The 14,541-nt window shown below is 39.0% G+C and overlaps 1 protein-coding gene across 1 annotated transcript; it reads right to left on the bottom strand.

Moving 5' to 3' along the window:
- Positions 1-263: 263 nt before the first annotated feature.
- Positions 264-13,341, bottom strand: LOC145988186 (uncharacterized). Its single transcript, XM_083123018.1, has 9 exons — positions 13,237-13,341; positions 11,840-11,872; positions 11,024-11,063; positions 9,818-9,983; positions 8,699-8,844; positions 6,184-6,453; positions 5,132-5,347; positions 3,016-3,220; positions 264-492 (listed from the first exon to the last, which is right to left on the bottom strand). Exons 1-9 carry the CDS (start codon positions 13,270-13,272, stop codon positions 357-359), a joined length of 1,248 nt encoding a protein of 415 aa, XP_082979144.1. The 5' UTR covers positions 13,273-13,341; the 3' UTR covers positions 264-356.
- Positions 13,342-14,541: the final 1,200 nt, after the last annotated feature.

Genomic DNA, 14,541 nt, shown 5'->3' with positions numbered 1-14,541 from the left:
GTGCTTTTAAGCATTTGACTCCAACGCCCTCTGGTGCAGAGATTCTTGGAGTGTTTTGTTTGAATTCTTGAAGCTCTCATTGGCCAAGACAAAGAGAAAAAGTATGGTGATGGACAATTTGCTTCGTAAAACTTATGCATCCCACTGTACCTTCAATCTCTCACATATTCAGTTGGTTCTCTTTAGAATATACATTTCATGCTTTCCAAAGTAATTAAATAAATACAATTAGTGAACAATTTAATATCTTTATTTAAACCAATTTGTTTTTACAATTTAATGGATTCTGTGTTGACACAAAGACCCACAAACATAATTTAATCTCGATTTTTCTGATCTTATTTAGAATTTGCGCTTCAGGGTTTTGATTCCAAGCACTGGAAAAATTTATCAAAAGCGTAAAAGAATTTTTGGGTTTTGATCAGCCTGCTGCAAGATGGTTTGGGCAGAAGATCATAAACTTTGAGATCCACGTAGAAATCGCCGGTGAAACTGAAATTTTAGAATAGACACACCTTCAAATACATCTTGGAATTTCTTAACACTACAAGCATTTAAATATTATCAGTATTTAAGAGATGAGCACAGTATATCAAAATAGGAGACACAAAATTACAAAATTGATTATATAATAGATCATACAATCTTATATAGGTCCCGGTTGGATACCAGGTGGAGGCACAATGCACAGTGGTTCGTATCTCACTTTAAAACTGTAGGTCCAGTCCCAGTTAGCCGTTCTGTACATCATCATCAAAAGTTCATATTGTAGCTTTCCGTAAGTTCAGCTATAAATCCTATGACCTTTTCGAGATATTAGAATTGAGATATTCCTCGTAATCCACTAAGTAATTTGATAAGATATATTATTCAAAAAAGTATTCATCTAATTGGAGAAAAGATAACTTTCTGTATAAAATTGTTAATTTCCAATTTTCATCGTTCTTCTGAGGTAGCCATATTTAACTGTGTTAGCCATTGAGAACAATTCTGTTCATAGTAACTTGTTTATAATAATTAATGGAGGTAGGCTAATTGAAAAGATCAGATGGATAGATGAAGGAACAATTACAAACGTATAGATGCGACACAACACGAACCTCACACGGGATTATACTGAACATTGAGTCCAGATGGCAGTGCCTCGCTAGGCTGCAAAATGAAGTCCAGGATGTGCTACGTGAAAGGTAGGTTGACTATTGGTGCCTCGAATACTGCAATGATGATACAGTCATGGTTACTTCGATCCCATTGAGTCACAGAGATTGTTACAACCCAGAACTGTCCGCGACTGTACAGGGTGTACCAAAAGTCCCATTACCCCCTCTTTGAATTGTAAACAAACCTGCAAAATGTTATTTCAACAGCATGCGTATGATGAGAGGATGGTATACCATTAAATCAGACCAATGGCCACCAATAACTCTGTGTGCACACCGCCATTTTCATGCCACAGTATTTTTCGCCTCCAGGTGCGATGTGAAATCCTCCGTAACATGGCTGGCGTGAAGGAAGCAAACGCACTGCGAACAGCTTCTTGAAGTTCCTCAGTTGTCTGATAACGATTATGGGCGACTTTCTGTTGATGTGTCCCCATAGCGCATTATCGCAAGATGTCAGATTTGGACTTCGGTGTGGCCATTTTGAAGGTGCTGGTAAATTTGGCGATCCTCGTCCAATCCGTTTGTCTCTAAACACATCATTGAGGAATTCTCTTAAAATGGCCACCCCGAAATCCAGATCTGACATCTTACGTTACCGAGGATTTCACATCGCACCTGGAGGCGTATAATACTGTGCCATGAAAATGGCGGTGTGCACACAGATCCTCTGGTGTAAATGGTGGTCATTGGTCTGATTTAATGGTGTACCATCCTCTCAACATACGCATGCTGTTAAAATAACATTTTGCAGGTTTGTCTAGAATTCAAAGAGGGGGGTAATGGGACTTTTGGTACACCCTGTACAATATAGTAAGAAATCTTCGCATTATAACCGCATAGCCAGTGGCACGTCAAGGATTTTCAAAACTGGGAAGATTACGTTTACTGTTTTTAGGAGTCTGTCATTATTTTGGATAATCGCGAATATGAGGATGAAAGGTGATAAGATTAAGTACATGAAGGGACAATCACAACACATATGCACAGCACACGACTTCGTGTATTCATTTCCTATTCGTTGAAGGGGGCTGCAAAAACGATAAAATGTTTCATATTTACACAATTAACCTTCGTTTTAAAATTTGTTCTAATCGAAGGTCATTTTAAGTAGTCTTCCATTTACCACATTTGTTTTTCCCATGGCCGTTTACTGCTTTCATTAAAAAGTTAGATTTATTCAAAATTTCTGGAGGGGCTGTAGTCCCACCAGCTCCCTCCAACGTACGGCAGTGCTCGAAGGTGATACGTATCACTGCAATTTTGAAATTTTTATGAAATTTCTATTTTTCTTTATGACTGAAAGTTTTACCTCAATTTCGCTTCATTAAGAGAAATATCCCTTCATATGGAGACACTGGCTCGAAACCATGGACCGCTCGCACCAAAGGTGGGAGCGTTAGTGATTCCACTAAGCAAGGACCTACACCTATCACATTAGCCATCAGAAGGTTACATAATTTAGAACTGCACAATTTGTATTCCTATCCATGTAATATGAGAATAAATAAATCAAGTAGGCAGGTCATGTGGCACGAATTGGAGAGGAAAGAAGATTTTGCAGGATTCTTGTTGGGAAACCTGATGGTAAGAGACTTGTAGGAGAGCCAAGACGAAGATGAAGCGATAACGTTGAGATGGACCTAAAGGAAATTGATAAAGATTGGATTGTTCTTGCCCAGGATAGGAACAGATGGAAGGCTTGTGTAGCTGCAGCCTTAAACCTTCGGGTTTAAGAAGACTAGACAGTTAGTAAATTGAGAGATGATAAAATTGATGAAGGGACACTCACAAAGAACACGCATGCACAGGCCGGGATTCGAACCCAGGGGCCTTAGTAAGGCTTTGCACTTACCTGCCATTGACATTCGGCCCCATATAGAGATCGCTCACGTTGTACTTGGTTGTGAGGCTCTGGCACTTGGCGGTGAAGTTGGTGAAATCCCAGTCAGCGAAGCGCGGTGGGTCACAGGTGAGTGCCACGAATGATTTTCGCTCTTTCGGTAGGTTTGCTAAGGAATGCACGAAGTACATCAACGAGGCATCGCGGAGACATTGAGCTGAAAAGAAAAATGAATAACTGTTTTAGTTGCGTACTCTGGCATGTAAAATGCGATTAGTAAGGCCGCCCGAAAGACTTTTTTCTCAAGGGAGGAGCCGTACTTAAAGTGGGGGATGCTTTGCCCCATTTAAGAAAATTTTCATAAAGCATCCCCCACTAGAATAATTTGTGTAGACATCCCTTCACCCCCCCCCCCCCACCTTTCCCAAGCTGGGCGAAGCATCCCCCAGCTAGGAATTTCCACTTCGATCACTAGAGGACACTAAGATAACATATCTTGCCCTTCAGTCATAAAAAACTCACATTTTACCTTTCACAATTCTCATTGTTTTACAAATTATAAAATTTAAATACCGTGGCTTTGTCAAGTTAAGACTTGAGTTCACTATTTAAATAGAAAACATTACAAGCTAATCTCAACGGTTCAGAACCAGTGTTGAACATGGAAGAAATAAGAATTAAACATTGCAAACTATTCTAAATTGTTCAGCACCAGTCTTCAAAAAAAAGAAATAAGAATAAAACCAGTCTTGAACAGAGAAGAAATAAGAATAAAGCATTGCAAACTCTTCTAAACTGTTCATCACCAGTCTTCAACAAGAAGAAATAAGAATAAAACCAGTCTTGAACAGAGAAGAAATAAGAATAAAGCATTGCAAACTCTTCTAAACTGTTCAGCACCAGTCTTCAAAAAAAAAGAAATAAGAATAAAACCAGTCTTGAACAGAGAAGAAATAAAAATAAAACATTGCAAACTATTCTAAACTGTTCAGCACCAGTCTTCAACAAGTAGAAATAAGAATAAAACCAGTCTTGAACAGAGAATAAATAAGAATAAAACATTGCAAACTATTTTAAACTGTTCAGTACCAGTCTTTCACAAGAAGAAATAAGAATAAAACCAGTCTTGAACAGAGAAGAAATAAGAATAAAGCATTGCAAACGCTTCTAAACTGTTCAGCACCAGTCTTCAACAAGTAGAAATAAGAAAGAAAAAAAAACAGTATTGAACAGAGAAGAAATAAGAATAAAGCATTGCAAACTATTCTAAACTGTTCAGCACCAGTCTTCAACAAGAAGAAATAAGAATAAAACCAGTCTTGAACAGAGAAGAAATAAGAATATGGCATTGCAAACTATTCTAAACTGTTCAGCACCAGTCTTCAACAAGAAGAAATGAGAATAAAACCAGTCTTGAACAGAGAAGAAATAAGAATAAAGCATTGCAAACTATTCTAAACTGTTCAGCTCCAGTCTTCAACAAGAAGAAATAAGAATAAAACCAGTATTGAACAGAGAAGAAATAAGAATATGCATTGCAAACTATTCTAAACTGTTCAGCACCAGTCTTCAACAAGAAGAAATAAGAATAAAACCAGTATTGAACAGAGAAGAAATAAGAATAAATCATTGCAAACTATTCTAAACTGTTCAGCACCAGTCTTCAACAAGAAGAAATGAGAATCAAACCAGTCTTGAACAGAGAAGAAATAAGAATATATCATTGCAAACTATTCTAAACTGTTCAGCACCAGTCTTCAACAAGAAGAAATAAGAATCAAACAAGTATTGCAAACTATTCTAAACTGTTCAGCACCAGTCTTCAACAAGAAGAAATAAGAATCAAACCAGTCTTGAACAGAGAAGAAATAAGAATATATCATTGCAAACTATTCTAAACTGTTCAGCACCAGTCTTCAACAAGAAGAAATAAGAATAAAACCAGTATTGAACAGAGAAGGAATAAGAATAAAACATTACAAGCTAGTCTCAATGCTTCAGCACCAGTCTTGAACAAAGAAGAAATAAGAATAAATCATTGTTCGTCCCAACAGTTCACTTAGAGTTTTCAACAACAAAGAAATAGAAATGTAACATTGAAAGACAGACTTGACAAGTAAAGAGTTACTTTTTTTCTTCTGGCCCTTTGTGCAAATAACATGTTGTTTGCGGTACAAAGGGTAGAAGTCAACATCCCCCATGGAATGGGAGGATCCTGAGGCGAAATACTTCTGGTCGGGAATGACGACGTCTGTGTGTATGACGTCGATGAATGACGCTGCAGACGAATCAAGCTTCACCCTACTCAATGCGAAACTAGGCATAGCACCATCTGGATCGAGACCTGCAAATATAATTGTATGTTACACATTATTACGAACCAATTAAGATCAACATTCAAGACATGCAATAGTTTATCATGCGGAGGATGATCAGAAAGTAATGTTCACAGGTATATTTATCACATCCTGCATGCTGTATTGTCTTGTTACATGAAGTTCGAAGCTCTACCGCTAGATGTCGACAGTATACAGCTCTGTATTAGGTATTTACATGTTATAATCGACACGCAATTGGAGCAGAGACGGGTAAACAGAATGGATTTCAAATTACGCCCTCTTCTGCCAAACGTTACAACTGTTGTTTTGTTCCCATGCTTGTCCACACCTGAAAGTTTCGTAGGAATTGTCAACGGGAGGTCCAATAGTTAGTTATATTTGTTAGTATAGTATATCTGAAGTCAAAATAATTGCTTACAATTGTTGTTATAACACCCTCCCCCCCCCCCTTGGAAATGTTTGGTGGTTTATTTTTAAGATATTTTTTTGTTGGTAAGGCAAAACCCCTGTCCCCGAAAAATGACGCACTGTACTCCTGTCCGTAGAGACGTCAGCGTTACATTACCACTATGCTATCGAGAAGGCCCGGATACCTTGTAACACCCTGTACAACTACACTTGTCTCGGGAATCTAGCATTCTTAAACCCGAAGGTTTTTCGCTGCAGTAACATAAGCCTTCCTTGTGTCCCTATCCTGGGCAAGATCAATCAAATCTTTTCAATCTTTACCGATTTCCTTTAGGTCCATCTCAACGTAGTCCTCTCTTACTTCTTGTTCTTTGTGTTTATTTATCTTTTCCTATTTCCTATTACTTTTATTCCTTGCATATATACCACCTACCTGTGATGTGGGGGAGGCAACCTGACGTCATGTAGTATCCGGCCGACCCTGCCATGTGAGCACCCAGCCCATGTCCGATGACGTGGATCTTGTTTGGACTGATGTGGAAGCCCTTTTTGTCGTCCGGGTCCGTCAGTTTGTCCAGCAGTTTGCCCGTGTTTCTCCCGACGATCTCCACGAAGAGATCCCGCATGATAACCTTCGCTCTGTCCCTCAGGCGGTACCAGTGGACGAAAATGAAGTTCTTCTTGCTTCCTCCCGTCACGGTATCTGAAAAAAATAATTAGCAATCTTAATTAAGTTTTATTCTAATCCGAAGCAACAGCGTTATGATTGATGATTGAAATTAAAACTGTAGGTGCGTCAGCACTTAGGCTATTTGCAGTCCAGTGACGTTCCTGGCCCAGAGAGAAATTTCTCTGTCGTATGCCAAAATTTCCCTTTTCGACTCTAAAATTCCCTTTCACAAATGAAAACACTGCGTTTTCGATCTAGGAAGGGGGGGGGGGGGTACGAACACTTATTTGGCTTCATCTTTCTGTCTATCAAGGCATTCATAATAATTTTTCGGCAGTTGCCCCCCCCCCCTTAAAACATTCTGGGCAGGCCCGCATGCAGGATTTTTTGAGGTAGGGGCGGGGGAGGGGATAGATCCGAATGTGTGGAACAATGATCAGAAATGCTGCGAGTATGATTTAAATAGGTTATTTTGAGTTGCTTCTCCGCCAAGTTGTGTTGGGGTAGTAGATGTGACCACTAATGCTATGGTAATATTACAGGTAACGTACAACGTACAATCACAGATAAACGTTTTATAAGTACATATGGAACGCAGGCAGCAAACCTTCTGCGCTATAAACTACTGTCTGCAAGAAGTTCTAGTATCGACCGCTGAGAGGCGCTCAGGCTGGACATTCAGCACAGGTCAACGAATCAATCACCCTCCTCACACCAGGGAGTAAGGAATAGCCACAACGGAAAATAGCTTTCTTCTCGAAGATCCTCGGAAACTGTTGTAAATAGTTTGGTCCCGATGTGAAAGTAAAAAGTGGAAGTGGCGCCTCTCAGCGGTCAATACTAGAACTTCTTGCAGGCAGTAATTTAAAGCGCAGAAGGTTTGCTGCCTGAGTTCCATATCTGCTTATAATACGCTTATCTGTGGTACAATTGTAGAGTTGCAAACATGGTCCAAAGTAACGAAAACAAATACAACTCAACGATACACCTCCCTTCATCCCAGCAATCAGCCACGCAGTCGCTTACAGACGAAGATGTCCCACGGTGTACAGCTTAGTGCTTACTGTTTACAGTCAATTCTCCGACATATTCAAATAGTTCTGTGTTCCGCAAATTAACAATGTTTTCAAATTTCCTTTAATTTTCTTATACCGGTACTATTGAACAGTCATGATAATTCTATGTTTAGAAAATAATATATTTACAAATTACATGTTACGTATTGTATTATTGTAATAAAGAACATGTCTAAATGTGAGTTAACAGAAAAGAAAGACATTTTTGCATCACGAATGCAGTTCGGAATGAACTGTCCAGACAAAATCAGCAAATCGGGACGTCTGGTAGCCTTGCATCAATGGTTGTAAAACTAAACTACCCAACATTGCAGCTGCAGACTTCTGGAGTCTACACAACAAACACATTTATGCAAAGGCAAAATTCCAATTTTTACAAATTTGAAAAATCATCGGTATTATTTTCGTAGCTTTTTATAGGTTCACATTCAAATATTTCATACTTCGAAGGAGGGGCCATGGCCCCCATGGCCCCTCCCCTGGGTACAGGCCTGACTTCTGGGTGCGCCTACGTTAATGAGATTGTGTCAAGCATTGAGCCATTGAGGAGTGGGGAAAAAAAGAGTAACCAATCACGAAATGCGTAATATGCTTTAGCTGAAAATAGTTTCCCGCTTCGCTAACAGATGGCACCAGTTCAAATATGACACGCTTAGTTGCATAGCTTAAACGATAATTGAATGCTCATTTACCTTTATTTGTATCTGAGGCTACCCACCTCTTCTTAGTTCAGTTCAAACTTTCACCACCACGTGGAAATATGGCGCTGAAATCGCTGTCATACGTTTACAAAGGATCTATCACGTTTACAGGGGACATATTGAACCCTGCTGTACTGACATAAACTAAAAATGAAGTTTTGCATGTCCTTGTCATTTCAGTGGCACAGTTCCACACGGTGGTAAAAATTTGAACTTTTTTTAGCAGCATTCCCTTCCACATGGCCTGCAAAGCATCTATGCAAAGTTTCATAGCAATCCGTTGCTTCGAACGGGCTCCAGAGGGCTCTGAGTAGAGGATATTTAATTTTAAACGCCACATTTCCATCTGGTTGTGAAAATTTGAACTATTTTTTTCATCGGCATATCGTAATATGATGCTTTGAGCGGACTGCAGATGGTTCTGAGAAGGGAATTATAATTATGACCACCTGATAGCATGAATGTGACTACACGAACAATTATAATAAACAAAATACTTGCATTGTATGAAATGATCCCAGTAGTCAAATAGGTAATTGCTTGGGAAGTGGTAATCGTGAATGAATATATAGAATCCATCCTCTCCTAATCCTTTCAGATCTGCCTTTTCTTCCAAATCAATTTCTATTCCTTCCCTGCAGGTGGCCCTAGACAAATAAGAGGAAATAAGAGTACATATAGCCTACAGGGTGAAAGAAAAGAACTCGTAACAAATATTAATTGCTAATTATACAGAAACTGGAAGAAATGTTCCCAAAAGATGTATTTTCAAATGGTGATATTCATTTGAGTAGCCCATATGATATGCATATATGCATGTACATATACAGGGTGTCTCAAAAGTAATAGCGCAAACTGACACAGGTGAAAGTACACGATAATAGAAGCCAAAAAGTCTCAGTAAACATGGGTCTGCAAACGGGCCGTTTTCAAGATAATCGCGAATGTGTGGTTACAAGCCGCCACTGACTTCATTGTTTGTAAACGTCGTCCTAGTTGGTAAAATGCTTTCGAACACCCCCGGTTCATTTCGGTATTGGTCACAAGCATGTACAATTATCTGCACTGATTGTATCAATCCTGTTTGATTACAACGCCACCTGTCGGAAATGTTGTTTTGCAAACAAAGAGCAAACGTCGCACCGCGCAAGGAGTAAAGCACTCGGTGTTTACAAAATGCAATCAGTGACGGCTTCTAACCACACATTCGCACACATTATTAGCATTATACCAACTAGGACGACGTTTACAAACAATGAAGTCAGTGGCGGATTGTAACCACACACTCGCGATTATCTCGAAAACGGCTCGTTTACAGACCCATGTTTACTGAGACTTTTTTGCTTCTATTATCGTGTACTTTCACCTGTGTCAGTTTGCCATATTACTTATGAGACACCCTGTATATTATACATGGCGTCCGGCGAAAAGTAGACAAAATAGAGAATAACAATGAGAGAACCGCTAGCTCAGTCTTCTCAGATCCAAGATTTATTTTGTCACGCTTTCAAGGTCACCGGCGCAGACGCTGCACGCATGCGCAGAAACGTCTGTTGCCTTCGTCGAGGTGTGGACGCCATTTTGATTAGCATGATGTATTATGAATGAAAAGCTACTTACTCGCGTCCTTCGTATTTGTACAAGATGAAGCTCACAGATCCCAACAGTTTTTCAGTGAGCGTGTACATCATGGCGTCCATCTTAAAGTCATCGGTGTGGGTGGGCGGCTTTGGAACTACCTGCCTCTCTACTCTAGGTCTCCTCATAAAGACCTCCTGTACTTCACCTGAAATTTAGAACGAACTGTGAAAATACCAATGTTGGAGCCAATTATATATACGAGGGTCATTCGGAAAGTAAAGAACGTTTTGGTATGCAAAGGTATTTATTGGTAATATTGCAGAAACAGAACATACGTGTTTTGCCACATGACATTCAAGCACTTGCCATACCTCGACACCAGTTTAACTGTCTCCTCCTCGTACCAAGTTGCCGCCTGGCGATTCAACCAGTCCATGACAACATCGTGTAGTTCCTCATCATCTCCAAGGCGTTTACCTGCAAGTTGATCCTTCATCTTCGGTACAAAAGAGGTAAAAGTCCGAGTCTGTAACATAGGTAAATGGCCACCACCGTCGCCAGAACTAACACCCCTTGATTTTTACTTTTGCTTCACCCTGTACATGTGTGTGTGTGTGTGTGTTTATTTTGTTATTTAGCGTCTGCAACAACGTTTCAGCTAGCCTCTAAGAATTAAGTACTTGGGGGAAAGAGGGGGGGATCAAATATGTCCGGAGAGTGATGTTGATCACATGTTTCTTGCAGGAAGGTCAAGTATTTTCATGTTTTTTTTTTCATAAATCAAAAGATGGTATGTAACTTTGGCACAAAATTCCACGTGTAAGTATTTGTCATTCCCTAAGAGTAACAATATCACTTGTACAGAAATTCTTTACAACTCTAAAATGTTTAGATTTTGTCAACAACGTTTTGTGCATATACACAATTCTTCATTCCCAGTGCTTCCCCCTGGGAGGGATCCCGGGTTCGATACCCGGTGGAGGCACATTATAGTGGATCGGATTCCACTCTAAAAAATTGTACTGCCAGTTCCAATTAGCCTATCTGTGCATAAAGTGGACTTAAAAAAAGACAAACTCTTCATTCCCAGTTAATCAAAAAATGCGAGTCAGATTTACCTTAAGAAAGAAAATTCAAAGTGAACGCATTGTTATATACGTATTATCACGTATGTTCTTTATAAAAATTTAAATTGTGAACTAATTTTGTAATTAACTATTCACTAATTAAATATTCAATACTTACACATGTTCTTGCATAAGTCATCCACGTGGTCCACGGGCATCTGAAAGGAAATAATTTTCTGTCAGTTTTTTCAATAATATACTAACATGTTGATGTTCACTTGTTTATATTCAATTGACGAATGGAAACGCTTTGTAAATCAAGCTATTATTATTATTGATATTTACTCCTTTCGTTCCAAAATGTTGTTAGAAGTGGTTTCAACACGTCACTGAACACTGGCGTGCCTAGGAATTTCGAAAGGGGGGTTATGTCTTTTTCTTCTTCTTTTTTTAAGTCTGCCATGCATCTAGTCAATATATTTCAGCACTTAAAGTTATTTCTCTTAGAGATCCTGAACCAAAAGAAGGGTTATAACACTCACTAACCTCCCTTTGGCACGCCACTGTCCCAGAATCAGGTGGGAGTGCATAACTGCTTTCTATGGGGGTGGCATACACAATAAGATATTTCGTATATTTAGAACTAAATATCTGAAAGAGAGGTTACAGGCCCGTCATAAGATAAACAATTGTTGTTATTTTCTCTTTAGAGAAATATTTTGAATGATTTCCTACAAATATGTACGCATTAGTCAATGAAAACTAGATAAATGGCACAAATACCGAATTGTATGTACAGATATGTAGCTACTCTTACCCAAAAATATGTAACATACCCCAAAATATGTTGCATTTGTCATATTTGCTTCGCTACATGGAAACGAAAAATATATAATTTCACAAAAATTCCTAGCGCTAGGTACAACAGTCAAAACTTACACGATGGACTAATGAATTACACCTTACTAATACTATACAATGTAAAAATAATTACCTTGGCCGGTAGACCGTAAGCAGCTCCCAGCACCTGGTGGAAGAAAAAATAAATTTATGTAATACATATATAAACACTGCATACAAACTTTTCTCCCTTAAGGAACGCGAATTTTAGTGAAAGTAGAAATTAGGCAATGTTGCTTTTAAACCTATTGTACAGTGCGTTCGTTTTGGATCTGGGGGCCGAGATAGCACGTGAACAACTTTCAACAACTCTTATAACACAGGTGAGTACTCGTTATGCAACATAAATATAATTGTCTACATGCTAAAGATATGTGCGTAAATAAGCGAGACGTTACGGGACGAAAATGCCGGCATCTGCGCCATGTCACACGCTATCTCGGCCCAGAGCCAAAACGAACGCACTGTATTAGTGCCATAAGAAACAACGAGGTCGGTGACTAGTGTTGCCCACGGGACGAGACGGGACAGGTTTTTAAAAATTCGAAACGAGACGAGATTGACCATGTGTCATGAAACAAACGAATATTTTCGAGACGAGACAGCATTTTCACGAGACGAGACAGGCCAAAGTCTCGTCTCGTGGGCAACACTATCGGTGACAAGAAAACGCGGAAGAACTAGGATCTAGAATAGCAGTACCGATGGCTAGAAACTGCAAAGGATACGCGATGTGAGCCAATAGTAACCAACAACAAACCTCAAGTACTTTCGGCTTAGATTGAAAGGAGAGATATAATATTTTATAAATATATTCCCTCGCTTAAAGAAACAAAATGTTTCATCATTATACACTGAAAGAATAATCACAACTTAATTACTGACAGTGTTTTCAGAATATTTCAATAACTTAGCATACTTCTTTTGACATGACACTTTACAGTGTCCTATATTTTGTACACTATCCGTTGTTACATCATTATTAGGAAACCAAGGGAGGGTAAGGGCTTATAGCCAGGATGGGCATCGATAGGCACTAAATGATTTCAAAATAGGCAGCAAGAAGCATCTAAAACATTTTTCTTTTGGGGGGGGGTTGGAATTGTATAGGTAGATAGTGCATAACTGCTTTCTATGGGGGTGGCATGCACAATAAGATATTTCGTATATTTATAACTTTCTAGTCTCAAAAATGGTAATCGCTGGACAATTTGAACGACTCTGGTTTTTTCCCCATTTCTTCACTGCATTTATTTGAAAATGTTGATTTTCTCAATTTCGGAGGGGGCTGCAGCCCAGTTAGCTCCCCTCTGAGTACGCCATTGTTTATGTCTAAAATAGGCACAAGCATCCATCACGCATTCGTCTCAGAGAAGACCTGAAACTGTTTTCAAAATTACATTTACTGGCTAAGAAACCGTTAAGGCATATTAGGGAAAATCCTCAGCCTTGTTTTTCAAAAGTTGCCAACACTGTTTTCCAAATACTTACAAGGAACAGCAGCAACAGCATTCTGATGACAGCCATAATTCACAGAGCACAGAACACGCACCGCCAGTAGTCTCGAAGACAAGCAACGATTGAACGAGGTGTTGTTATCGCTTAGGTGGGGATGAAGTTGCTGCTCGCTCATTGGTTCTTGCAATCGCAGTAAACACATTCCTTTCTTCATAATGACGGCATACGTAATTGCTACCCTTTCCTGCGTAGCTAAGAAAATTATAGACAAGAGCTATTGTATTTGTCTGTTCCGGTTATTGTTTGATTAGAGTAGACATCCTGTTATCTGACTCCTGTCATTACGTTCGGGAATTGACAAACCGATTCTTCACATTCCAAATTTCTGATTCGGGAAGTTGTCGTTCTTGGAATTTTATCCGGAGTTTGTCGGTTCGATTTCCGGTGAGGAGGTACAGTGGCGTGTTTGGGGATATCGGGGAAAGATGGTTAAGTCCACTTTGTGTCTAGACTTAGGCTACTGTTTAGAATGGGGTTGGTGCTACTGTGAACATGGTATCCTTTGATTACGAACAAAACGTATCCACTTTATAAAAAACATATCTTTTCAAGTAAGTCTCATCTTCACTTCTACCCACTGTGCGAATTAAGCTGGGGGGGGGGAGTTGGCTGCCCACTCAGTGGTGTATTTGTGATTTCATTTGGGGGGAAGGGTTTTTGGGTATGCAAATTTGTATATGTTACCAGTCAGTAAACTACCCAGCTGGAATTTTCTATCGGTTCCAATTGAAATTTCAATTGGATTGAATTGGTTTCAATTGGAATGAATCGGATTCTATCGGAATGTATTAGTTTCAATCGAAATCTCAACTGAAACCTATTGGAAAATCAAGACAATTTCCAATAGGTGAATTGTATCCAATTGTAAGTTTGTATATATTGTAAAATCAATATGTTATAAATTCATTCATTGACTCAATGCATAGGTACTTTAATTCTTGACACCACATTTCCTAAGATTTAGAAGTTCTTTGGATAAACAGCATACTTGAACTGAATTTCTAATGCATACTACTGAAGTCAGGTTTATCTTAATAAATACGTAAGAAGATATCTTTCTTAAGAACCAACTCAACCTTAAAGCAGCTAGTAGTTGGAATAAATGTTCGTATTAGTTCTTGTTTTTGCAATATGAAATTCCCATGGTTATTCTTGTATGTATGTACTGCAATTGGAAGAATGAGCATTCTTTTGATCAACTAAGTCGACCTCGACAGTGTTTTGTTTGTTTATCAATTTTTCAAGTGTTGTGGATCAGATTCTACCTAATTTGTTGCT

The sequence above is a fragment of the Lepisma saccharinum genome, chromosome 5, assembly GCF_977018435.1.
Source record: "Lepisma saccharinum chromosome 5, izLepSacc3.1, whole genome shotgun sequence".
Lineage (NCBI taxonomy): Eukaryota > Metazoa > Arthropoda > Insecta > Zygentoma > Lepismatidae > Lepisma > Lepisma saccharinum.
This window is presented reverse-complemented; position numbering and strand designations above follow the sequence as displayed.

Excerpts from the sequence above, each read along its gene's own strand:
- LOC145988186 (XM_083123018.1), bottom strand. The coding sequence starts at position 13,272 with ATGGCTGTCATCAGAATGCTGTTGCTGCTGTTCCTT. Across the intron at positions 11,873-13,236 it reads TGCTGTTGCTGCTGTTCCTT|GTGCTGGGAGCTGCTTACGG; the intron begins GTAAGTATTTGG and ends TTCTTCCACCAG. Across the intron at positions 9,984-11,023 it reads TGACTTATGCAAGAACATGT|GTGAAGTACAGGAGGTCTTT; the intron begins GTAAGTATTGAA and ends TCTAAATTTCAG.